The following is a 24,697-nucleotide window of genomic DNA, read 5'->3' as shown; positions in this document are numbered from 1 at the left end:
TCTGTATGTGATTTTTCGACACTTTCTCCATTTCCTGTTTTTGAGCTCTTCCTTTCCTACTTCTTTGAAAAATAGAAAGTGGGCCCAATTCGTAATGGGTGATGCTTTTTGTATTCAAGGAGCCCTTTTTGATATTTGGTTTTAAAGCTTCTGCTGTTTGGATCACTTTGGCTTTTCATTAGATTGTATAGATCTGAAAGATTCTGAACGAATTTGCTCTCTTCTTTGACAGTAACTCCTAAACCAGTGTTTTTCAACCTCAAGAACTTTAAGTGTGGACTTCACCCCCCAGAATTCCCCAGACAGATGGCTGGCTGGGGAATTCTGGGAGTTGAAGCCCACACTTAAAGTTCCCAAGGTTGAAAAACACTGTCCTAAACCATCTGATATGTTGAAAGAATGCACCTTTCATATAGCAGCCTCTAGATGGAGAGAATGAACTAATTCCACCACGGTGTATGCTGATAGGTCTATTTCCAAGCTTCTTAGCTTCTTGCAAAGGTTACATTTCCTGAAAATAATGGTATTTTTGCTAGTGTTACTGAACTATGTAGCAGAATAAACCCTTCCTTGATGCCCTGTAAATTGAGTCTTGATAAGTAGTCTATTTTCACCAGTTTTAAGGTCTCGTATATCAGCTAGGCCATTGTCTTGCCTACTCCTGTCCTTATTTGAAAGTGGCTTCAGAGCAGACAAATTGCAAAGAAAGGTAGACACGATCTTGTTAGCTCTGTTTTGTTACAGCTCAATTATATGGTTAAAAAGGATGACATACAGGAACAAAACTTTGCTGGTCATATTTCCCCATCCTCAACAGAATTTTGACCAACGTCGTTCAGCATTCCAAGTTGGAAGATGAGTACAATTTTAGTTTTTGGTTACTGAATTAACATAGTTTCGCACTTAATACAGATATTGTTCTAGTATCTAGTATCTACTTAGTATTCTAAGTAGAAATTAAAACAAGATCCTCTTCCCATCAGTCATTCTGAATCATATCATTCACCAAGTCTGATTCTAATGGTTGTTTGTTCATATCAGTGGGAGTGAAACATTTCAGCACCTTATGGAATACATTCCCATAGAGCAGATAAACAAAGATGTATGTTTGTGTGTCTATGTGTTTTTGAAGAAAAGTTGATCATTTTACATTAGGGTATTTTTAATGGTTCAGCTGTAATAACTTTCTTTAAAAAGTAATTTGGTTCAAAGTTAAAAGTTTATTGGTTTATTTGAAATATGTTAAATTATTTCACCTTTTAAATTGAAATCTTGATCCTAACAAATTGCCTTTTAGATTGTTTTCTTTTAAAAGGATAGTTCTGTATCTCAACAGGAGTATTCACTGAAGCATTTTTAAATATGCATTGAAATGAAAATAAAATAAAAACAATGACAGAAAAGAGAGAAAGTTAAATTAGGCATGCGGTAAATTACATCATATTTAATTACTTGTAATTTACCACATTTTAATTTAATTCACCAAAATTACTACAGGAGTTGCTCATAATCTCCTCAAAAAGAAACTTACTTGAATGTATTTGATTTATTTATTATCAGCATTTATTTGAATATTAATTGATTACCATCAGCTATAGATCTGTTGTTGTTTTTTTTTAATGATTTGTTCAGATAAGGATATTTTTCCAGTTTGGCCAAGAATATATGGAAGAACCACCTTAAATGTATTAATAATACTTTCCATGAATTATACCCTAAATTATATTCCATACTTACATACAGGAGTCTGCTGGGTGGGGTCACAGGAGCCTGTTGTTATATTTGAGAGGATTATCAGAGCCTCATGTTTTTCTTTTTAAAAATAATATTGCAACCAGGGAGGGTGATTTTTTTCTTTCCATTTTTTAATGGTGGTAACTGGTTTTTAGGAGTTACAGAACAATTTGAATGTGTTTCTTAGCTCAGTATAGCAGGAAATGGCTTCACCAAAATTTTTCAGTAGTTGCCGTGCTGAAATCTGATGGCGTGGTTGGACTCCAGGGGTCCATCAAAAAAGCAGTGGGCATATCGATTGACAATTTCTCAGCAGAAATGTCCTAATGTTGCTAGTGCTTTAACCTCCAGAGTATTTGTTAATCAGTCCCCTTATCTCTTAACAGTGGAAAGAAAATAAATGGCAGTTTACATCTATCAACAATTTTTAGGATTATGTACTCAAAGATATTCTGAAAACCAGACTAATCTTAGTGTTTAAAAAATTGTCTGAGGGACCATCTCTTCCCGATTACATCAGCCCGTCCCATTAGATCTGGCAGGGAAGGTATGCTATGCGTTCCATTGGCCAGGGAGTTGCATTTGGTGGGTCCCAGGAGGCAGTCCTTCTCTGCCATGGCTCCCTCCTTGTGGAACATTCTCCCCCCTGAAGTGAGGCTCACCCTTTCCCCGCTATTGTTTAGGAAGTCCCTCAAGACCTGGTTATTGCATCAGGCCTGGGGGTCTTTGGGAACCGGAGACATTCTTAGATGGCTCCACTGTGACTGATATTCTGCTCCCTCCGTGGGGTTTGTATATGTTAAAATGTAAAAATTTTAACATTTTTGATAATGTTTTATTTATTTTATTTATTAAAATTTTTGATAATGTTAATATTAATCACTTTTTATCTTTTTATAATGATTGTTTTTATACATGTTATTTTATTTAATTGTTCTATGCCACCCAGAGTTGCTTTGTGAGAGAGGGACAGCTATTTAAATGTGACATATAAATAAATATCCATATGTGATAGATAACATGAGCGGGGAAGATTCTGGAATGGAGCTTCAAGGTTGTCAGGAGCGGGGAGAGACATTCCAAGGGAAGCAGCTCCTCAGCCCGCAACAAGACTGTGGGAAAACGAAGAGGATGAGGCTGGCTCCTCCCTAGGGCCTCACAGAGTAGATTCTCTAGTAGCTGTAGATAAGTTTAGTCTGGTGAGATTCTGTCTAATAGGTAATAGTCAATAAAGGAACTGTACTGCACTGGATGGCCTCGCTGTGGTTCTTGGGCTGAACCTGACACCATATCTACTAATATCCATACCCAGATCTATACCCAGCTTACAAATACTATCACACAAATCAGACTTCCAGATAGAAAAGTATTTAATAACTTATATGCCCCAACATCTCAGAGGAGCTTTTTCTAGAGCACATTTTGAACAGCTCAACTGCATGACAAGATATGGGAGGTTCCATGGTATTCCACTTGAAGGAAGACTGAGTATATATGGTGTACCAGCTGTTGAAGATTGCACTAACCTGTTTGCAAACTATATTTTGTGGAAAGGTCTGTTTGTTTAGCTCCTTACTGAAAAACTAAGTATGACACCCAGGATAAGCTGTCATACTTCTTGGAGGGAACAAACTTGCATATTACTAGGAAAACTGCAATTTTCATATCAAAGACGAATCTGAAGAGAGTAGGCTACCTCAAAACAATTTGGGATTGACTGCAAGGGTGACAATTTATCATGAATATGTCCTATTTTTTTCTATTGTTTTATAGCTTTTTGATACAGTCATGTGACTAATAAATAAAGAATTATTGTTACTGTTATCCATACATTTATATATGATGGGGATGTGGCTAACCTGACTTAGCAAAAACCTGCTAGGTTATAGATAAAAATTAGTACATGCATTTGATTTTGGCTTCTAATAATAAAGCACTTTCTTGCCAGGTCATACTAACAGGCTTTCTTAGAGGTGCTATGTGAACTTGCTCAGCAACTGGAGATCAAAAATAGCTTTTATATCTAACATTTGCTGAGAGTAACAGCCTGAAATTTTATAGAAAAAAGAAGCATCACGCAGTACTAAGCTTTATTCATTGGTACCTGGTGATTAATATTTGTGGAAGCCTGTCTTGAATAGATTAAATTATATCTCATACCTATATGCCATGATACAAATGATTATTTTGAAAGCACATTTTTGTAAATACATCTGTTTATTCTTTTAGCCAATTTATATGGCCACCTATCTTAACCAGGTAACTCTGGGCAGCTTATGAAACATGAGTCTCCTCATATAACTCTTGAACAGCATAAAAACAAAATACACATTCTGGGCTCCATGAACATCCTGGTTAGTATGTTGTATGTTTTGTGTGTTTGTAAATTTGTATGCTGTGTATATTCATTTAAAAAGTAGGAAAGTTGGTGAATCTGATATCATATACTACACCATAAGAATGATTGTGGATCTCAAATGAAATGCTATGGAAAAATATGCCACATATACCTATGTGTCAACCACAAATAGATGTTGTTTGTGCTTGTAAACTGAGTTAACCTTAGGCAAGTTTAACTCATAAGGGCATAATGGTTAAGATGTGTGTGAAAGTGTGTGTGTCTGTGTGCAATAAATTCCCATTATTTAACAAAGCTTTTTAAGTGGAGTAAATCCATATGTTATGGTTCTGAGCTGGTTTAAGAATCTGTTTAATAATATCAGTGACGTGATTTCAAAGTAGCAAGATTTCGGTTTGGTAGGAAACGTAGCAGGAGATAAATCTAAAATAAAAAATGAATGGTGAAATTATGTAATAGTACAGGCTGAATTGTTGGTTTGAATATTCTATTTTTCCTTTGCACCAGTATCTCAGATACAGTGTTTGAATACTAACATGGACAGTATCAGGTGTGCAAATAGAGTAACAGTTTATCCAGGAAATGGTGTGTAGAGAAAACCAATTTCTGCACCTGACTTTTGTTTTGCTTTATATCTCTAACTTAACCTCCAAAAGTTGTGAAAGATATTCAGGGAGGAATTGCTTTACTATACCTCTGAGGGCACTTATCAAGTGCATTTGATTGAAAATTTTAATATGAGACAGAGCAAATGGGAAGCAGATTAGAATGTTAAATAAACAGTGCAAGATTTCATTGCTTCAGCTAATGGTAGCTGTGTGACATAAGAGAGAGTTATTTTACTCAGTGTGTTGGATCTGACATTTCACGTTGATTAAAATAGAAGGAAATTGGGCATGATAAGAATACTTTACTCCATGAACTGTGAGGGAAACTATTGTTCCACACAAGCAACCGTTAATATCGCGGCGGCTTTGCCAGGAACAGGGTTGTACAGGTGTGCATTGAAAGCAGCTGACAGAGGAGATAATAGGACGTTCAGCTGTGGAGCAGGAATTGTTTACAGCTCTGGAAGTGTGTGTTGCAAGAAACCACTCTCCCTTGATGCTCGCTTGTTTGTCTCTCCACCTAGTGTGAGGGCTGGTCTGGTCTCTGAAGAATCTGTGAAACCTGGACTGGGTTCCAACACTGTGCTAAACCAGTGTTTTTCAAACTTGGCAACTTTAAGATGTGTGGACTTCAACTCCCAGAATTCCCCAGCCAGGATCTGGCTGGGGAATTCTAGGAGTTGAAATCCACACATCTTAAAGTTGCCAAGTTTGAAAAACACTGTGCTAAACCATGGCTTGCTATAATTTATTCACCCTTGGCAATCAAGGGTGATTTGCAAGCCTCGGTTGCTGTATTTATATAATGCTCCAAGCCAAATCAAAAAGATCACAGGGTTTATCATGATGTTTGAATCCAGCTATAGAGTCCTCTTTATGGATTATTTCCAAAACACAGTTAGGCTAAATTTAGATTCTGTCTTACCTTTAAAATAAAATCACCCTTGGTCACATCCATGTAGTTCTCCTAGCAACAATGTGGTCAGCCATTTCCTTCTTTTATTTTTATTTTTTTAACTTCCCAATCTAATCTAGAACCCTGGAATTCCCTGATAGTCTCCCATCTATCCGTCTCTCTTACCCTGTTTAGCTTCTGAGCCCAGAAGAGGCTGGCTTTGTGATGACATTTGCCAGGCCTTCTGTTTTCCTCACCAAGCTGCTAAACTTAGCAAACATAGAGGCACTTAAACATCATTTCTGTTTTTTGACTGCTGCTTCTGTGACATTCCAGTTATTCTTGAGGTTGCATTGTGGCTGAAATCCCAGTTACCATTCTTGTATCAATCAGGGGTCTGTGTTCCATGAACCTATTGTCCCTTAATGCAGGAGGAATGCTCTCAGCTTTTCTCCTGCAAATCTGAATGACCACAAAACCCAGAATCCTTCTCCCAGCCTCTTCCATGAATGACTTTAACATGATACATTACTAATGAAATTTCACTTCTCTTTGCTTAGGCAGAAAAGCACCAATCTACAATAACTGTTTGTGGATGCATGGCTAATTTACTTTTCCTGCTGTTTTTCACAAAAAAATCCTGGCAGCCGGTGCCAACTCTTTTAATCTCGCTTCAGGGTCCCCTGAACCACAGAACTGTTTTAAAAGAATGCTGTTTTATTCTGCTGTTCTCTTTTCTAATTTTTTTCCCTTTCATTCTCCCAGACCTGTAGGAAACCCACTATAGATTTTTTAATCTTACCATTTGTGATTGTTTACTAATTAGGGAGAGTCACCTGATATCCCTACAAAACTTTCCATCCTAGGCTCCAGAATCTCTCAGAATTAAAGATGCAGAATAAAAATATTGTAGGGCTTGATATTTGTCTGTTTAGAGTTGCTGATAGGTACACGTAAGAGAATTTGAGTATATATATGAAATGTTCATGTTCAGTTTCTGAACGAAAGAAACCACAGATACGTTTTGTTTGATGGTCAAACAAAATCAGTTTAATAATAACGGATAGAAAACATATGGTCAGCTAATGAACCTACAGCTAGAATTACTGTGGTGTGCAAATGACAAATGGCAATGTTTTCCATGGTGGGTATATAGTATAGAAGATATGCCTTGGAGATGCTATCTTTGATTTTCTGAACAGCCGTAGACTATTTAGTATCTCAGATTCTTTTTCTAAAAATCCCTAACCCACAAATAATTTCCCTGTAACTATGGATTACGGAGAGTTGCCTGTGTAGAGTTTAGGATAGTGAATCTATAACGATTTCTATGTTTGGAAAGGCAGTGAATATGTTTGATTGATTGATTGATTGATTGATCGATTGATTACAGCAGCAAACGACCGTTCCTGGCGTGTATCTAGCATGCTAAAACAAAATTCCTTTTCAGAATGTGGATTCTTAGAGTAGTCAGAAGATCACTACCTAAACACTAGAGGGAGATGACAGAAAGCTTGGGGAAAAGTATCCTTCCGCCCGAAGTAAAAGTGAGGAGAACCCAAATAGTTCCATGAAGAGGAAATGCTTATTGACTCTAGGCAGAAGAAGAAACAGAAGAGGAGAGAATGAAAGGAGTGAATATTGTTGGGGGGGGGGGGAAGTTGCTGATAGGCTAGAACTGGAATTGTCTTTAGAACAAAGTTTTGTTGCAGGTTCTACTAGTGTCTGCTTACAGTAGAAATTCTAATTATATCCATGTTCAGTATATGGGCTAGCCCTCTCTCAGTCCTAGGATGAAGGCAATGGCAAACCACTTCTGAAAATGTTGCCAAGAAAATAGCAGGGACTTCCAGGAATCAAGACTGACCAAAAGGCACACCTAAAGAAATAAAGAAATAAATTGCTTTAACTAGTTTTCTTATGAGCGAAGACAAAAATCAGGTGAAAATTACAATGTTCTGTGGTCATTTAAAATGGGCTTGTGGAAGGATTAAAAGATTCCTTTAATATGTGTGCGTGTGTGTGTATATTTAAAGAAAAATACTTTTACAATAAACTTGGTAAAAAAGGATCCCTTTAAGGAAGTGTGTGTGTTTGCACCTACACATGCAAACATATATACAGATAAAGATACAGAGAGATACTAAGGATGGTTATCCTATTAAAGGTCCAGTTTTTTAATCAATGAAAATGAGTTAATCATTTGGAGTCCTTTTAATATTTAATCCATATGTTGTACTTTAATAAAAACAGAGCAGGTGTTCATTGAAGATTACAGCCTGTCCTCACACTTCTTTTCTGTTCTCTAGCAGATGAACACCTTATGTGTTATAAGTGCTTTCAACTTCTTACCCACTACAAAGTTAGATTTATCATCATTTTGGGAACCTATGGAGGGAAGACTGAAACTTGGACATTTTCAGAGGAGCATCAGATGTTTAATTGCATAAATAAGATGCTGACTTAAGCAAGTGCTCAATTTCACACCACTAAAGCAAAGGATTCATAAAGGCCTGGATTTGCATAATTTAATTTTCTGCACAGAAGATACTTGAAATCAATAGCATGATTCATAGCCATACCATAGAACTGCCATGCTGCCATTCTTGGAACTCAGATTCCAAGTACAAAGGATTTTACAATTGATTAAATTTTGAGTGCTGACAGAGTGTTTTCTCCTCAGAATCTATAAACTCTTTAAATCCATTCTCTTTACCCTTGTGTCTTTAGAAAGTCTAGCAGAGGACCTGGAACTTTCCTTTTTACAGAAAAATGGTAGCAATCTTAGATACCATGTTGTACCTTTAGTTATTACTTCAGATTAATCTTTACTTTTCTCTTCTAGCCTAAATTTGAAATGGGCAAGGGGGAGAAATACAGAAGATGAAGTGTAGATGCAAATTTGCATCTATTTTTTTAAAATACCTCCGATTTATGGGGTAATTACCAATATTTTCAAACATGACCCGGTATGGAACAAAGCCAGCAGCTTGATATATTAAGTGTAGATGCTCTGGCCTCCTTTTTTAGAAAAAATTAAAATAGGATGGCTATTTGCAGACATAGATCGTTTATGTGAAAGAAGCCTATATGTTCTCCTCCCCTGAAAGTTCTCTCAAAGTTTGGGGAGTTCTGTTGTGTTCTGTTTCACTGAATGCACTAACACCCTTGTTATTAAAGCTGGTGTTCTATAGGCAAAAAGTGGAGAATGAAGATGTTAGCAATGGGTTGATGAGAGATGAAGTACCTCATCCACAGTAGTCTCCCAGAGTTCCCCCACTGGGGGGAGATGGGCGGGGGAGAAATTTAATAAATAAATAAATAAATAAATAAATAAATTTCAGAATTCTTCCCAGCCCTACCTGTAGTGCCACTGAATCTTGAAACTTCTAGATTTAAACTTGTGCTCCAGTTGGACAGTAGGTAATTCTGTACTTTAGCTAGGATTTCCTCAGTCTGACAAGCAGACCAGAATGAGAAACTTGATAGTAGCTTTCCTCAACCAGATTTTTTTAAGAAGCCTTGATTGACAATACCCATCATCCTTAGCCAGCATGTGGGAAGAAGTTCATGGGAGTAATTGTTCAACCTATCTGCAGGATGACAGATTGGCAAAGGCTTTGTTATAGGAGTGTTATGACATATTTATGTCCATATTTATACTGAGATGATAATTACAGTGCAAGACTTTCTCCAACTTTGCACAGAAGTGTAGCAGGGAACAAATGACCAACATATCTCTTCTGGCAGGATGCAAGTAAGGCATCTCTTGGCAGAATCTCCGCTTTTCAGATTCCTAGTGCCTTACATTTGTCTCTTCATGTACATGTCTTTCACACTAGAGCATGACTGCATGAGAACTTCCTACTCTTCATGGGTGGCTAATGGATTACAAAAATGGAACTTAAATGTAATCCAGCAGTACTTCTTTTATGTTTGTGCTCTGTTTCCAATATGCCAAACAAGGTTGATCATATTGGCACAAAACTTTGCGTAGCGTTTCTATTGGTGAACTGTTACATGATATCGGTAGTTTCTGCCAGTGCTCTCTGTGTACTAGTGAAAATTAATATTGTTTGGCTTTATGGGGATGATGTGCTCTGAATCAGTGTGTTTGAATCCAACAGATCTTCTAAGTGGTCCAGCTATATGCTTTCTGGGTTTACCCATTCCAGTATTAACTGCATTTCCTTTAGCAACCCACATGAAAATGATGGTTTAATTAGTGATACTGACTATACAGGACAATTCATTGAAGGGCCCTCTCTTCTCTGTAATGAAAGATAAATCCTTTAAATATCTACCTTCAGTTTGTTGTTTTTCTCTTTAACATTGGGTAGGAATTGATCTATAATTACTGCAATGAGCTAGTTTTTCCCACAGATACATTTTAATAGTATAATACCAGGGTTATTTTCATCAATAAGCCAAGTTAGTAGTTGATTGACACTTAACTCACCATAGAATATACATCACAGAAATGTCATAGATAATATTCTCATATTAGCATATATTGATATTGTGAATATCTTTTACACAACTTATTAAATTATTTAAAAAATGTTCTTTCCTTGTCCACTCCCAACTGATCACCACTTTATTATGTCTCAAGATAGAGTGAGAAGGTGGCTTTTTTTTTTTTTACAGAGTATAAGTTGCATAGCAAGTTGCTATACCCCGGAATGGTTGGCATCTGTATGATTTTTTGAAGATCTCTTTCCCTGCAGTTACCATGTGTAAAAACAATTTTGTTGTGGTAGGGACTCCAACTCTAGATCGGCTCCTATACGGCCTTTTGGTTTGACTAGTTTTGTCACTCAACATGTTTACACTCAAATATCCCATTTAACCAATTGAGCTCCTGATTGCTTTTGTGTCAGCCATGTTCTGGCTGGCACATTTGCTATTGATCCTTTTTCATGGTAAAAACGCATTTAGCTTTTGTATGCACTTAATGTAGGCAGAGTTGTCAAGGTTCCCACTTGGCAGAGCTGTAAATCACAGCTCTCCAAACACTTAACTCCTTATTTGGGAATTTGCTTACTTGACCAAAGGCTGGTGGACATCACTTAATAAGATCTAGTCACCTCCGAAATGGATTACTGCAATGCATTCTACATGGGGCTCTCCTTGAAGAGTGTCCTAGAGCTGCAACTGGTCCAGGGTGGGTACACCCATATTACATTGTTGTTTCGTGAGTTGCACTGGTTTCCAGTATACTTCCAGTATACTTCATGGGTGACAAAATTCAAGGTGACTTTTGTCACCCATAAAGGCCTACTTGGGATAGAAAATGGTTATTTGCAGGACAGCCTCTCTCCAATTGTTTCTACCCATCCTACAAGGTCCAACAGGAGAGGCATGCTACGGGTCCTGTTGATTAAAGATTGTCATCAAGTGGAACCCAGAAAGTGAGCCTTTTTGCTTGCAGTACCAACCCCTTGGAACACCATGTCCCTGCCAGCTTTCCAGAAAGTCTTAAAGACTTGGTTGTTCCTGGGTATAGGGGTGAGGAGATTGGTTTGAGGGTTTAAAATAGTGTGGTTTTTCTTGTCGTTGTGGGTATTGCCTGCAGAGGACACTTAGATACATCTGCTGTAGATTTAGGGCTAAACGTATTGTTGCTTATGTTTATTTTTATTTTTTTAATGTCCTGTTAGACAACCAGGGTTGCTGTGGGGAGACGGGAGCGGTCATACAAATTTAAAGGGAGGGAGGGAAGATGAGACTCTTTATTGCAGACAAGAATGAAGCCATAAATACACAGATTTGTCTCCTGCTATATGTAGGAATCAAAGCTCTTATTTATGTATTTCTTAGAAATCTGAGTATGCATCAAAATATCTAGTATATGTGAGAAGATGGTGACTGACAGCTTTGGATTCGTTTTTCACTGTCCAGCTGGACAAACAACTATTCAGATCGGTGTGCCAGCATTTAAATCATACACCTTTTTCTTCCCACATTTCTGAGTCAACAGATATTGGGGCTGTTCTATTGACAGCCCTAGAACAGCAGTTCTTAACCTTGGAGTAATTTGGGCATATCCTGGGGTAATGGAAGAATTTGTAATTGCTTGTTTGTGGGTCGAGGATCCAGTGTGGGACTGCTGTTACCAAGATGCTTGTGTAAAACAACAGCATCTGGTTTTTTGTGGCGGTAATGACATTATTTGAGACCAGGAAAAGGGGTAATTGGCTCAAACAGTTTAAGAACCACTGCCCTAGACTTTTGTTGACATGATGGGTCTCACTAACTTGGAAGTTACTGGTTTCTGCTTTACCAGCTTCATTCCTTGTGCCACCTCCTTCCCTGCTTCCTCCTTTCTCTCCCCTTCTGTGTCTGGAGGTATCAGGGTGCTTCTCCCCCTCCCTCCTTCTAACAGGGTGTGGTTGCAGGATATTGTGCCCCCTTTCTGGAACTGGAGAAATCTCCCCCCTTTCAGGTTTCTTTATCCTTCTTTTCTTCCAACACAAACAGCAAGAATGGGAAGAATTTCAGTTTCTTTTATTTGTTTATCAGGAACTCCTCCCATTCTAGAATTCTCATTCTTGTCTTTGGGTGGGGAGTTTGCCCCATTGGTTATACAGAAGTCTCTCTGCCCCTCCTTCTCTCCAAAAAAAAAAAAAAAAAGCCTCCATTTCTCTCAGAATCAGAATTGCAGGCAGGAACTGAAGCTTAATTGATCAGCTTGTATGGTCGTTGTATATGGAAGTGAAAGGAGATATGGTACATGAACATTGTTTGCTTTCTCCCAAGAATGGGCAGTGTCTGGATAGCTCTTCTAATGAATGCTCTATTCCTATATGACCCTCCTCAACTGAGAACCTAAAATACATTCTAACTTAAATTCTTCTATCTCTACCTTTGATGGGGCCTAATGGGGCAGAAGCGCACAAGGGGCATTCCAAGACCAAGAGAGAAAGGTAGAAAATGATTTTTCAATACAGCTGGAAACCACAGGTGAAAGGCCACAGGGTTGATCTGTGCAATTACAAGGAATTCTCCAGTGCTCTTGGCATTCTACCTCCTAGACAGGAGCGCAGAGGGGCGAAATCCGTAGAAGGCCTGATATGATCTCCAATAGTGAAGGGGGGCCCTTACTGAAGATGACGGTCAATAGAGTGCTTATAGGAGGCCTTGGTGTTGGTATTTAAGGAAATGCTGAGCAGAAAATAGGCCATTGGAATAAGGAAGGGCCAGTAGGTATTTGGGAGCGGAGATGAGTGATAGCTATACTGTACATGCCCTGAGACAGAGACACCTGAGTGAAAGCATGCCCTCAGTTATTATAAATAAACTCAGCCATAACTAAAAAAAAAAAAATCAGGGCAGTTCTCATGTTGGTAGTTTACATAGCAACAAAGGATTTTGCTCTAAAGTGTTGTTCCATCTGTTTCTCTCATTTAAGAGCCTTCTTTTCAGGCAGTGGTGTCTTGCTTCTTCCCCAAATCTTACAAGGTGCAGTCTCTTTCTCCATTCAGTATTATTTTGAATTCTTTAACAATCACATTAATCTTCTTGTTGCCCTTTCCAGGCAGAACCCCTATCTGGAGAGAAGAAATAAGAACTGTATAAATTAGGCTCTTAGAGAACAGATGCCCAAGAGGCATTAAGGACTGTGTTGTGCTGACCACAAGAAGCAAAGAGAAAACAATAAAACTACTAATATCCTTATTAAGACAGTGTCGTATACCAACTGAAAGTTTACAAAATAATGAGCACACTTGGAGTTTCCAAACAGGAGTGACTCATGTTCAAACTACGAGGGCAGGAGATTACATTTCTGGTGGGGTGTGAGAATAGTCTCCAGACATGCAAGTCCCATGATTCAACAGTTCACTCTTCCAGTTTTTGGAAACATGGTGGCATATGGGTGTTAGAAAAGTGTAGCATCTCTCTTCTAGGGTTCCAGGGGCCCTAGAATACCCTTAGCATCCTGAAAACTTGTGGCATAGAGAACTATTTGGTTCAGCAGTTATTGCATCCTCACCAGCAGCCCCTTTACTTGAGTGTTGCTTCCCTCTGCCCAGGTGGCATTTGCCAGGTGAATTCTCATTGCTTTTATTGGTAGTTGCTGATTCTTTCCTCTGTGTCAGACTAATTCGGAGAAGGTAAGCAGGGAAGAAGGAGGGACAGGGGTTGGGGAAAGCAGTTCTGTCACACAGGTGATTAATTCATCAGTAGAATAATTGTGCCTTAACTTGAGTATTTTTCAGCTGCACAGAGTCTACTGATCTAATAATTTCTAATAATGCCTAAACAATTTAATTTTCAGTCAGTGATGGTTTCTTGGCTAATTGCCTCTGCTTTTCCTCCTCCTTCCACACAGCTTTGACTGAAGGTTATGATGGCCCCCTGCATGAAAGTCGACACGGCAGTTCGGTGCAGATCCGGAGACGGAAGGCATCTGGAGATCTTTACTGGGCATATTCGGGTGAGTTGAGCTGGACAAGAAGAGCGCCGCAGGTGAAAAGAACGGGGGTGGGCAGCTTTGGAGGGAGCACATAGAACTGTGAAATGTTTGCTTGATGGAGAGCGACACATGCCGTCTTGAGGGCCAACTCTGTCATTAGGCAGAGCAAAACACTGCCTTAGGCAGCTGGTCTTGAACTCCTGAAAGGGGATCCGGTGATTAATTTAGTCCAGTGTTGTCCAAACTTGGCCACTTTAAGATGAGTGGACTTCAACTCCCAGAATTCCCCAGCCAACATGGCTGGCTGGGGAATTCTGGGAGTTGAAGTCCACTCATCTTAAAGTGGCCAAGTTTGGACAACACTGATTTAGTCTATGATTGTTATTATTGGATGGATGCTGCTAGGGAAACAAAGGCTGGTCAGATTTCCTACCTTAGGCACCAAGACAACATAGTTATTATGCACCTTGACTGACAGAGTGGGCGCCTAGGTACCCTTTGCTGTCACCGGGGTGCCCAGGAGGGGGGCAAAGAGACAAGATGGCAGCAATGACTACATGATCAAAGCCCTCCCCTTTATTATATGTGGTGTGCATGTGGCACACATAAAAAAGGGAGTGGGGCTTTGATTTTGCGGCCACCATCCGCAGATGCCCTTGCCCAGCAACAAAATGTCCTAGATTGTGCAGTTTTGGTTGCTGCCATTTCTGGGGCCACAGAGAAAGTGACACTTGAGTCGGAATTTGAAAGAGCAGGTGAAGTTCAGCTGCTTTGTGGGATTCTAGCTCGTGCCCTCCTCTCTTTCCTTTTGTGTTGGGCCATTGTATTTCAGTTCACGAGTGTTGCTGAAAGGCTTTTTTGTATTGCTTCTCAGATTATTTTCCCCCTTCTGCTGATTTTTATTACAGTTTAAAAATGTTAGTAAAGCATTTTGACATTTGCCATTCATTTTTTGTCAGCGTGGCATATCTGGATTGTGCTTTTGAAGATCCTTGCCCTTCCCTCTTTACTTTTCGTGGTTTGTACTTAAGACGATTATATTCTGTGAAAGAGAATGTTCTTTGTCCCTAATGGATTTCAAGTTTAGAGTGCCTTAGCTCGAGCTTTTTATCAGTCAGTCTTGGTTTTTCCATCATGCTTATTATATTACTGTCATTGTTATCCCCAACTATGGCCGTTTCATAATGGGGGCCCGTGGTTGCAATTATTTGTAATGAAAAATGGGCTGAGAGATTTAGAAATATATAAATAAATAAATAAATAAATAAGACCAATAAGCCTTTGGTTCCATTTTTTAGTCACATGTTGCTCCTGTGTTCTTTATCCTTTCAGGTCCCAGAGCATTAAATATGTTATTACAGTTTAAATATGTTAAGCATGTTGTTTTGGAATGGATCAGGTACTGTCAGAAACTGTATAAGGAGTAGGGAGCCTAAGACCATCCACATATTCTGGGCAATGCCACCCATCAGTCGTGCCCATCATGGCTTACAAGAACCGTAGACCAAAACATTGGCAGGCCAGCAGATTGTGTACTTCCGATCTATACGGTACTACTTTTTTTTAACTACACAGAATTGCTGTATTTGCTGCCGTGTAAAATTAAAAACTGACATTGTCATTACGGATGGAATAGACAAGGGGAGAGTGGTGAGAGGTTGCAAAGATTTGCTGAGGAATTGCATTTGTCTTCCTAGGTCCTATTATGCTGCACAGTTTGCTGAGAACATAATCTGTATTCAGTGAAACTGTTTGCTTTTTCATCAGGAGAACTAGGAAACGATCCAAGCCACTTATAGACCATCACAAATATACAATAGTTAGGATGCAGTATTCTGCTGGGTAGCAGGTGGCAGTCTTGTTTGGGTTCAGAAGCAGAATTTGAAAGCAGAACAAGGTTAGGCTTGGCTGCTACTTGGATGAGAGGTTACCAAGATATCCTAGAATTGGAAAGTTGAAAAACATCCTAGGAGAAAGCGGTGGCAAGACAACTGCATAGCTCAGACCCATCCTATACAGTCCTCGTTTAGTGACTGCAACTGCACGGCCGCTAAGCAAACCACGTGACTGGTTGCTGCCATCTCATTCAGATGATGTTCTCTCGTACAGTGTCCTGTGCCTGACCTGTTTTTTTTTGGTCCCTCTCACAGGGTGGAGAGATTGCCTAAACAAACAATTTCTTCCTGAGTTGCTTTTCTCCACAGCACTTTCCTAAAAAGTGCTGACTGCAAGCTCAGCTCTGTGACCTTAATTAGTTGATCAGACTCCTGCCCACTGGAAACTGACCAGATCTTAATCAGTTTCACACTGAAGGCTTTGTTGTCGTAAATCCCACATTGCTTGGAAAATATATTTTTTTATTATCGTTTATTATTGTCGTATTTGTGAACAGTCACTGTCCAAGGCAGTCACTAAACGAGGACTACCTAGTTACTAGGAGTTGAACTTCGCTCAAAGCATCTTTACCTTTAACTTTATGACAAGATCAGCAAGAGCCTTCTGCTTGACTTGCTCCTCCTTTTCAGTGTGCTAATTTTGAAAGCTTCTTAAGTTAATTAATAATAACTTCTCAGTATATCCAAAAAGGAAAGAGTGGTTATCAGGTTTAGTTCAACATTTATTGGTTCAAATGTAAGGTAAGAGTGTTATGAATTTACTGGAGAATCTTCTATTGTGACATGCTGAAGAAGGAAGAGAAGGGCATATTTGTACGCATCTTATTAAGCAGAGAGAGGTTACATCTGAACTGAGCAGCTGCATAATTAAGGAAATGATATAAATCTTTTATTCATTTGTGAGACTGTTGCTATATACTTAGCATATTTGAATGCTTGTTCTTAATACACCAGTAGGGTATATTTGGTATCTTGTAGTGACAGTGTTTAAAAAAGATTTCATTCCACCCTCAACAAAGAAAATGGATAAATAGGACAGTATTTTATATTCTCATCTCTGTGCCACAAAGCAACACCTTTGATAATAATGATATAGTTTATATAATCTTATTTTTCTGTCTTAAAAATTACGTCTGACTTTTGAAAATCAAAAACAGTTTACAAAAAGCAAAGAATGCTAAAATAAGAATCATAAGAACTCTCCCTTCTCTCTCTCTCTCAGCCTTAAATGTAGCATAAAACTGATCACCTTATAAAGCAATAGAATTAGCTGTCTGACCCATTTCAAAATAAAAGTTTTTAGCCCATCTAAAAAAAAGGCAGTGAAAAAGTTTATTAGGTATTCCAAGTGAGACTTGCAGTACTATGGTTCTGCTTCCCAAAAAAGTCTCACACTTGGTTTCTATCAATCAAATACTGTATCCCACTCATTATTCCTGTTATTATGTGTTCATATGGGTGAAAAATGCCTTTGCAAGAGCTTGAACTTCAGGGCTTTAAAAATTAATGTGAGCACGAGCAAATGAGCTTGGAAACAAATTGCTAACTAATGTAAGTTGATACAGGACTAGTGTAGCTTTCTTCCTACAAACATTCTGGCAGGGACTTTCTATTAATTTCCAATGGTGAAAGTTGTACAGGTAGTCGTCATTTAGCGACTACCTCTTATAGCAACCTTTCACAGTTACGACAGTGATGAAAAAGTAACTTTGCGATCAATCCTCACATTTACGACCTTCACAGGTCTGTAAAGAAAAGGAAAGCTGAAGTACGATTGTAAGCACAGTTGTGATTTCACTTAGTGGCCGCTTCGCTTAACAGCCAAGTTGCTGGTCCCAATTGCGGTCACTAAATAAGGACTAAATAAGGACTATATATGTTCTTTAAGGTATTCCTAAAATGTTATAAAGAACTCTTTTTAAGGACAGTTGAAAGCTGGAAGTTTGCAACACTGAACCCTAACCTCCTCTACTCAGGTGCTTACATGTGTGATTGCTGCTCACCCATATTAATTTGTTTTGTATGATATTTTATTCAACAAGGGCTCACAGTAATATTAAGCACCAAAAAGGTGTTACGTTGTTTGTAATTTCAAATATAGACAATCATTCAAATGTTAGTGCGGGTGTATGTTTATAGGAATGGAGAGACCATGTTGTTGCAGAGTTAGTTCGGATACATACTCATATGAACAGAGAGACCACACAAGTGCAGAGTTTTGGATGATGCCAGGGTAGAAATAAGTCCACTTCTGACCTTAGCCAGATCCTTCCCAGGATGTAGTCTGGTGCAGATTATCTCTGAAGGAATGCAAAGCTCATGGAAAAAATGGTTCCCCGTTGTTTGTGCGAGATCAGTTTGTGATAGATTTTCTAAGAGATGTTTAGAAACAAGTCTAATATCTCTGGGACCTCTAGCAACCTTGGCTAATGTCAAGAAAGGTAAGCACAGTCAGATGTGTCTGATTAACCCTGGTGGATCGTCAGAAAGTGCCAGGAGCATAGGCTAGAGTGGGAAAGTGAAAAAACTTCTCTGAAGAAGACGCTGGCAAATCACTTCTGTGTTGTTGCTAAGAAAACAATTTGGATGTGAAATTGGCTTGGCTTGAGGGAATCTTCACTTTTATTTAGAAAGAAGGAATCACAATATATCTATAAGGCATGGAAGGAGAGAATAGACAGAAGGAAAGGACCTGGCTTCTATAACATTCTAATTAAGAACTACCCATTATATAAAGCATTATCTCAAGAATGTTAGAGAACATTTTTACAGTAAAGTTAGTATAGAAAATTCTTGATTTGTGTTCCCCTTTTAGAATACCAATTTGATTTTATGTTTTTCTTTATTAACTGAAGTTAAAATTTTAGTTACAAGTTGTCTTCTAAACAGGGCATTTTTTTAAGCAAAAGAGAGAGATCAACTTCTGCTAAACCAACGTGAACTGCTCCACAAACTGAATGCTTTACTTAGCACCGAGCCATTTTAGGAGTTCCAAGCAGCATGGGGCACAGACAGATCTGATTAATGTCTGTTGATCCAGAATAACTGTTCCCTCTGTTCTTCCGTCTTGTACAATCCATGCCACACTTCAGCATTAGGCATACAATGAAAGCAAGCAGGGATCGTGATGACCATTGTTTAACTGTGCTGACTGAGTGCTCTGGGGTGAAACACCAAGTGCGTTCAAGGGGTAATGAATCCACTTTCAATTAAATTCTGTGTGTTGTATAACAAAATGAAGTCTGGTGTAGGCAATAGCTGGATTTTTGCTTCAGGAACCAAAATGTCTTCAGCAAACTATGCAAGCAAAAAAGCAAAAGCAGAATAGAATGAACTTGATTCCATTTGAGGGGAGGGATACAAACTCAACTCTTTTTTTTTACCTACTACATTGCTCAATCGCACCTTCATCTCCTTTTCAGTTTAAGTATGCTGCGCATCAGCTTTCCCCAGTGGTGTGTTGAGAAAGATATTCTTGCTAGAATTTTGACTGCTGGCTTTTGATTAAGGAACCTTTAGAAATTTAGTCAAGGTCTGCCCTACCTTTCAACCGTTTGGGTTTGCCTCACCAAGTATGTCCTGCCATCATCCTGCTCACTCTATCTTCTTTATTTATTCATGTTAAGTTTCCTAACTGAAGGAATCTATGTCTGTGTTGTGAATCTACTAAACAAATCTTGCTTCCATGTTGTATGTTAAGTAACATATGGCAGTTAATGGGGGTGGCCAGACAATGGGAAAAAATAGGAAAAATCTAGACTACACGTGCTTAAATTCTGTGGAAATGAATAAGATGTTAAATGCACTTCACTCTTCCTTGGAACTGTGCCCATTGTCAAAATAAATTTATATTACTTCTTAAATATATCTTGCTTTTCAAAAATTATACAGTGAAGTAAAAGCCACAATTTAAGTTAATAAACAGTTGATTCATTATCAGAATGAAAACGGAATCTTAAATAATGAATGTCATATTTATTTAGCTTTTATTACTGAAAACATCTTTGGAAGATTCATGTCGTCTTTTTTTAAAGGAAGCATGGCTATAACAAAGGATTTAATCATGTATTTCAAAATTGTTTTAAATAATTTGTAATTCTGGATGTTTTATTGCTGTTTGGGGCTGCATATTATTAACTTTTTATTTGGGTAGGATTCTTCTACTTCAGCATTTAAACTCTATTTTAAATTTTACATCATAACTGCATTCCTCCTCCCATCTCAAACAGAAAAAGGACTTGTTTGTTACTCCTTTAGAAATCTGCAAATGAGCTGGACAATTTTCCGTAGCTGTGCTGTTCTTTGCCTGTTGACTAGTCCAGGTTCTGTAGGGCATGGGAAAAAAAGGCAGTTCTCTTTGTTTCAGAAAGAATTGGTAGTGAACTCTCTGCTTTTTAATCAAATGTGGTTCCACTTGTTTAGTGTTGTCTAATTGGAAACCAATTCATTACTTACTGTTGCTGATTTTTTAAAAAACAGGAATAATGCTCGAAGCAGGAGGGAGATGTTTATCAATTCTTGCAAAGGAAACAAGACACACAATTGATTACGTTATGCAGGTGTCTAGAAAGAGCAGCAGCTTGAAATGGCCTTTATAAAAAGGAAGGTGATCACTTTGTAACAATGATAGCCTTCAAACAGCATAATCATTTTAACATTTTAACAGTTGCCAGGATTGTTGCATGCACGGGTAACCCCCAGTTTAAGAATGAGTTCCGTTCCCAAGATCTGTCCTTAAGTCGAATTTGTATATGAGCCAGAACAGTATTATTGTATAACACTGTATAAGTAGCATTGTGTAATGAACTCAAACCATTGTGTATTTAACTTGAATCACTGTGTATTTAACTCCAATTTTGCTACAATAGGCTCTTTTCTTAACTATGGGTCATCCTTAAGCCGGGCATTCTTAACCTGGAGACTACCTGTAGTTCCTATGTCACTCTGCACCACTGTCTTTCTCCATGGGAGATGTGAACGAGGTGCATAAATCCTAGACAGTGTTTTAATTCAACTATTAGCCATCCATTGGCTATTCTTAGGGAAAAAAAAGATGTTTTAATTTAACTTAAATTAAATTGATACTTTTAAAAGGATGCTTTCAGTGATAATCTGTATTTGAATGGAAAGTCCCTCATCCTAGCACTGCTGGTAACGTGTTCTCAACATTGCAACATAACCTGAAAAAGGTTGGGAGCTCCTAACTTAGATTGGTTTCCATGGCTTTTAAATGTTATATTTATGTTACTTTAAAAACAAGGAGAGAGTGGGTAAAGACTCCATCAAATCAAGTTTGGCTCCTCATGACTTCATGAATACAATGGCTGAGGGATTTTTGATGTGGAAGTGGTTTGCACAAGACTTCTTCTGGAATGATTTTCCATTTTCTGATCTAGCCTACACCTTTCTGTGGAATAGGGACCTTCCTATCCAACTACTAACTGGGCCAGCCCCAGATCATGTCAACCTGATGCTACCACCTTCTGTGACGTCAAGGCTGATAACCATCAAGGAAAAAAAGTAATGAAGAGTATGGTTGGAGGAAAGACTCTAATTACTATATATTGGTCTAAAAAATAGAAATACCTTCTCTTCTACCATCCCTCTTCATGTTCTTCATTTCCATGAGGAATTTTCAGCACAATGAGATGAGGGTAGTAGCTGTCCTTTTTCTATCTGTATTTTCAGCCTCTGGTGGGACCTTGCTTTTCTTTTGTTAGAATAGCCACTCATTAAATCTACCTTTGGAAAATGAGGAAGTTACATAGAACTGGCAAGCCAGCCTATAGAAGAAAGGTTACAGAACAATGGCCAATCCATCCATCCATTCTGTCTCCATCCATTCCTCCATCCCTCCATCCTTTGAAATAATAACTCTGAAAGTGCTAAGATTAAGATGAAGGAATAACTAAACAGACCTTTCATCCTTTCTCTTTTGTAATTTTTTAAAAGTGTTTTAAACAAACTTCAGCAGTTGGGAGAAAAATAGAGCCATCAAATATTTCTGCACATCAGTAGGAATAGTGAAGAGGAAGCACAACTGTACAATCAATAAAGGTATTTCCTTTCATTAGGAATGGTGATCTGTACAGTGATAAGTTGGACAAACTAAAGGTGGGGAAGCTGAATGCTTGGAAGAACTTCCCAGTTATCATTATCTATCTGGTGATCAAAGAAAGGAAATATTAACCAAATAATTTTTTATTTGATGTATCATTCAGAGAATAATGTGTGAAACAGCTTTCTTATCCACTATACCAATCTGACCCAAATATTGTTTGAACTGGTAACTATTTGAAGATTAGTTTTTTAAAGCAAAATCCAATAATAAAGTATTCCTCTCCACTAAACTAATTATGAGAGTTTGCTCTCTGAGAAGTCTGTATTGATTTAGAAAAAGGACCCTCCATTTGTAATACTTTTAGCTGCCTTTAACATTCCAAAATACTTTTCAGAAATAAATGGCAATACGTTAGATTTGTGGACACATGACATGCCACATAAGAATCAACCAACAGACCAATGTGATCTGGTGTTGTAACCTGTAGGTCCAATTTTTAACATTACACACATTTTTAACATTACACACACTGTCTACTTAGGCAAGAATAGACTTCAGAATGGAATACTGATGGTTCTTTGCGGGTTGCATTTAGAGTTCAAAAGCTCCCTTTGGGATGATATACAGTTATACTATGTCTGGTTATATTCACTGACCCACAAACGGAAGAGATTAACTCAAGGGAGCTGAGTGAAAACACATTATAGTAAGCTATGGTGTTTTAGCTTTGGACAAAGCTGGATGATATGATACTGTGGATCTTGATTGATAGTGGTTCAGAATATTGAAAACAATCACTTTGACCTTTAAAAAAATAATACTAAATTTGACACCAATTTGCATGTACCTATATGTATAAATAAGTTATAAGAGGAACAAAGCTTATTAAAAAACAGTTAAAATTGTTGTTAAAATTAATATCTGAATGCTTTATGAACAATCTATGATTTTTTCCCCATTTTTAATTCTCACGAAAAATGTCCTTTATAAGTGTCTAACCAACAAACAGTTTTCTGATGGCACCGCCTTATCCTAGGACTCCAAATAGGGATTGATTGATTATGTGCTTAATTAGTTGAGTGCCATTGGGTTAGGTCTGACTCTTGGTGACTATGAACAAGGGCCACCCATCTTGATCTGACCCTGGGAGTAATTTCTAGCTCCCAGGGAGCTAGAAGGATTCCAGTGATTTCCTTGATCCTGCCCATGCACCTTATCCAATGTTTATCCCTTCTTCTACTTCCCTCAACCTTGCCAAGGATAGTTGCTATTTTTCTAGTTCATCTCTCAGTCCTGTCATAATCCTGAAATATGTCAGTTTCTGCCTGCTGATTATCACCTCAAGGGAACAGTCAGTCTTTATTTGATCCAGGACCAATAATTTTGTTCTTCTTGGAGTCCATGAATCATTGGTAACCCTCCCCAAATCATTCATTGTGGGTGTTTATCTCCATCTTATCCCACTACAATTATACCTTAATCCTATTTAGTGAAATTGCAGAGATATTGACTTTTTGTCAGTAAGGCTTTTCAAGCTCCCTCTCCCCAAAGGTTAAGTTGTTCATATTCAGATACAAATTATAATAATACATATTATGTGACAGCATAACCTGGAATTGGAGTATTATCTGTATTTGTATTCCTCTTCCCCTTTTACATCTCCAATTGCAGGGCAAATAACAAGTGAGAGAGGCTTTACTTTCAATTGTAAATGTCAGATTTCTTCCTGTCTTAAAGATTTGTTCTAAGGGAAGCATTACAAATTGATAAAATCCTCAGTCTTCAAGATCAGTTATTTAGTATGAAAATGTATAGGTGGGACTAGGTAAAGAAAACCACCACTACCAACAAAAGGGATCGCATAACATTTACAGAGCGATAAGCAGAGATTTAGAGATCTATTTAGGGTAGGGACTTGCAGTTTTTTTCTCCAGAGGAGGAACCTGCAGAAACACAACCAAATTTCCAGGATAGAAAATTCTTTCCACAATACTAGTTTCATACATTTATTTGCAACCTTAGGTTTTAGCAAAATTTCCACAATACTAAATTGTTGTTGTTGTTGTTAATGTAGTAAATCTCTCTGATAGTAATTTCATTTTTTTTTTCTTTGAGAATTTTGCACTGTAGAATGAATGGTATTTAGAAAGTTATTCTTGCTTTTTGTCCTCTAATATGATTGCAGAAACTAATGAAATTCTCTTGCCTCAGTGGTGGACGTGCAAAGCTGAAGAGCCCAAGAGAGAATGTTAGTAAGATTAGCAACCATTTTATTACGGAATTGAACATATTGTGTTGTCTGCTATTCATCTGCACACAAAAGTTGATCATAATATATTTTCCCATTAGCTCTTCATATTAAATATCTACTTTCCTATAAAGGCATTGGATAAAGTTGACCATAGCTTCCTTCATAACATGATATGGGATGGATTGTCTCTCTACCAGATGGATTCCCAGTTGGTTGAAAAGCTGTACCCAATGTGTGGTCCTTAATGAATCTATGTCTAGATGGAGGAGAGATATGCAATGGGGTACCTCAGGGGTCTGTCCTGGGCCCAGTCCTCTTCAGCATTTTTATAAGTGCCTTATACAAGGGAATAGAAGGGATGCTTAGCAAATTTGCAGATGATACAAAGCTGGGTGGGGTGGGGAATCAGATGTACAGTACTAGTACACAATAGGTGGTATCTAACTCAGCAGTAGTACTTGTGACAAGGACCTGGGTG

General features: G+C 38.1%; 1 protein-coding gene across 8 annotated transcripts in view; it reads left to right on the top strand.

The window, feature by feature from the left end:
- The window catches only part of PTPRG (protein tyrosine phosphatase receptor type G), a 610,625-nt gene that overhangs the window by 130,745 nt on the left and 455,183 nt on the right, over window positions 1-24,697 (top strand). For all 8 annotated transcript variants that reach the window (XM_088134427.1, XM_088134425.1, XM_088134422.1 and 5 more), the window contains exon 2: window positions 13,929-14,033. In XM_088134427.1, coding sequence (XP_087990553.1) covers window positions 13,929-14,033 — 105 coding nt within the window. The remainder of the gene's footprint in view (window positions 1-13,928; window positions 14,034-24,697) is intronic.

The sequence above is a fragment of the Python bivittatus genome, unplaced genomic scaffold, assembly GCF_059951505.1.
Source record: "Python bivittatus isolate LINGU-HERP-01145 unplaced genomic scaffold, Pbiv_v1 ctg000080_np1212, whole genome shotgun sequence".
Classification (NCBI taxonomy): Eukaryota; Metazoa; Chordata; class Lepidosauria; order Squamata; family Pythonidae; genus Python; species Python bivittatus.
This window is presented reverse-complemented; position numbering and strand designations above follow the sequence as displayed.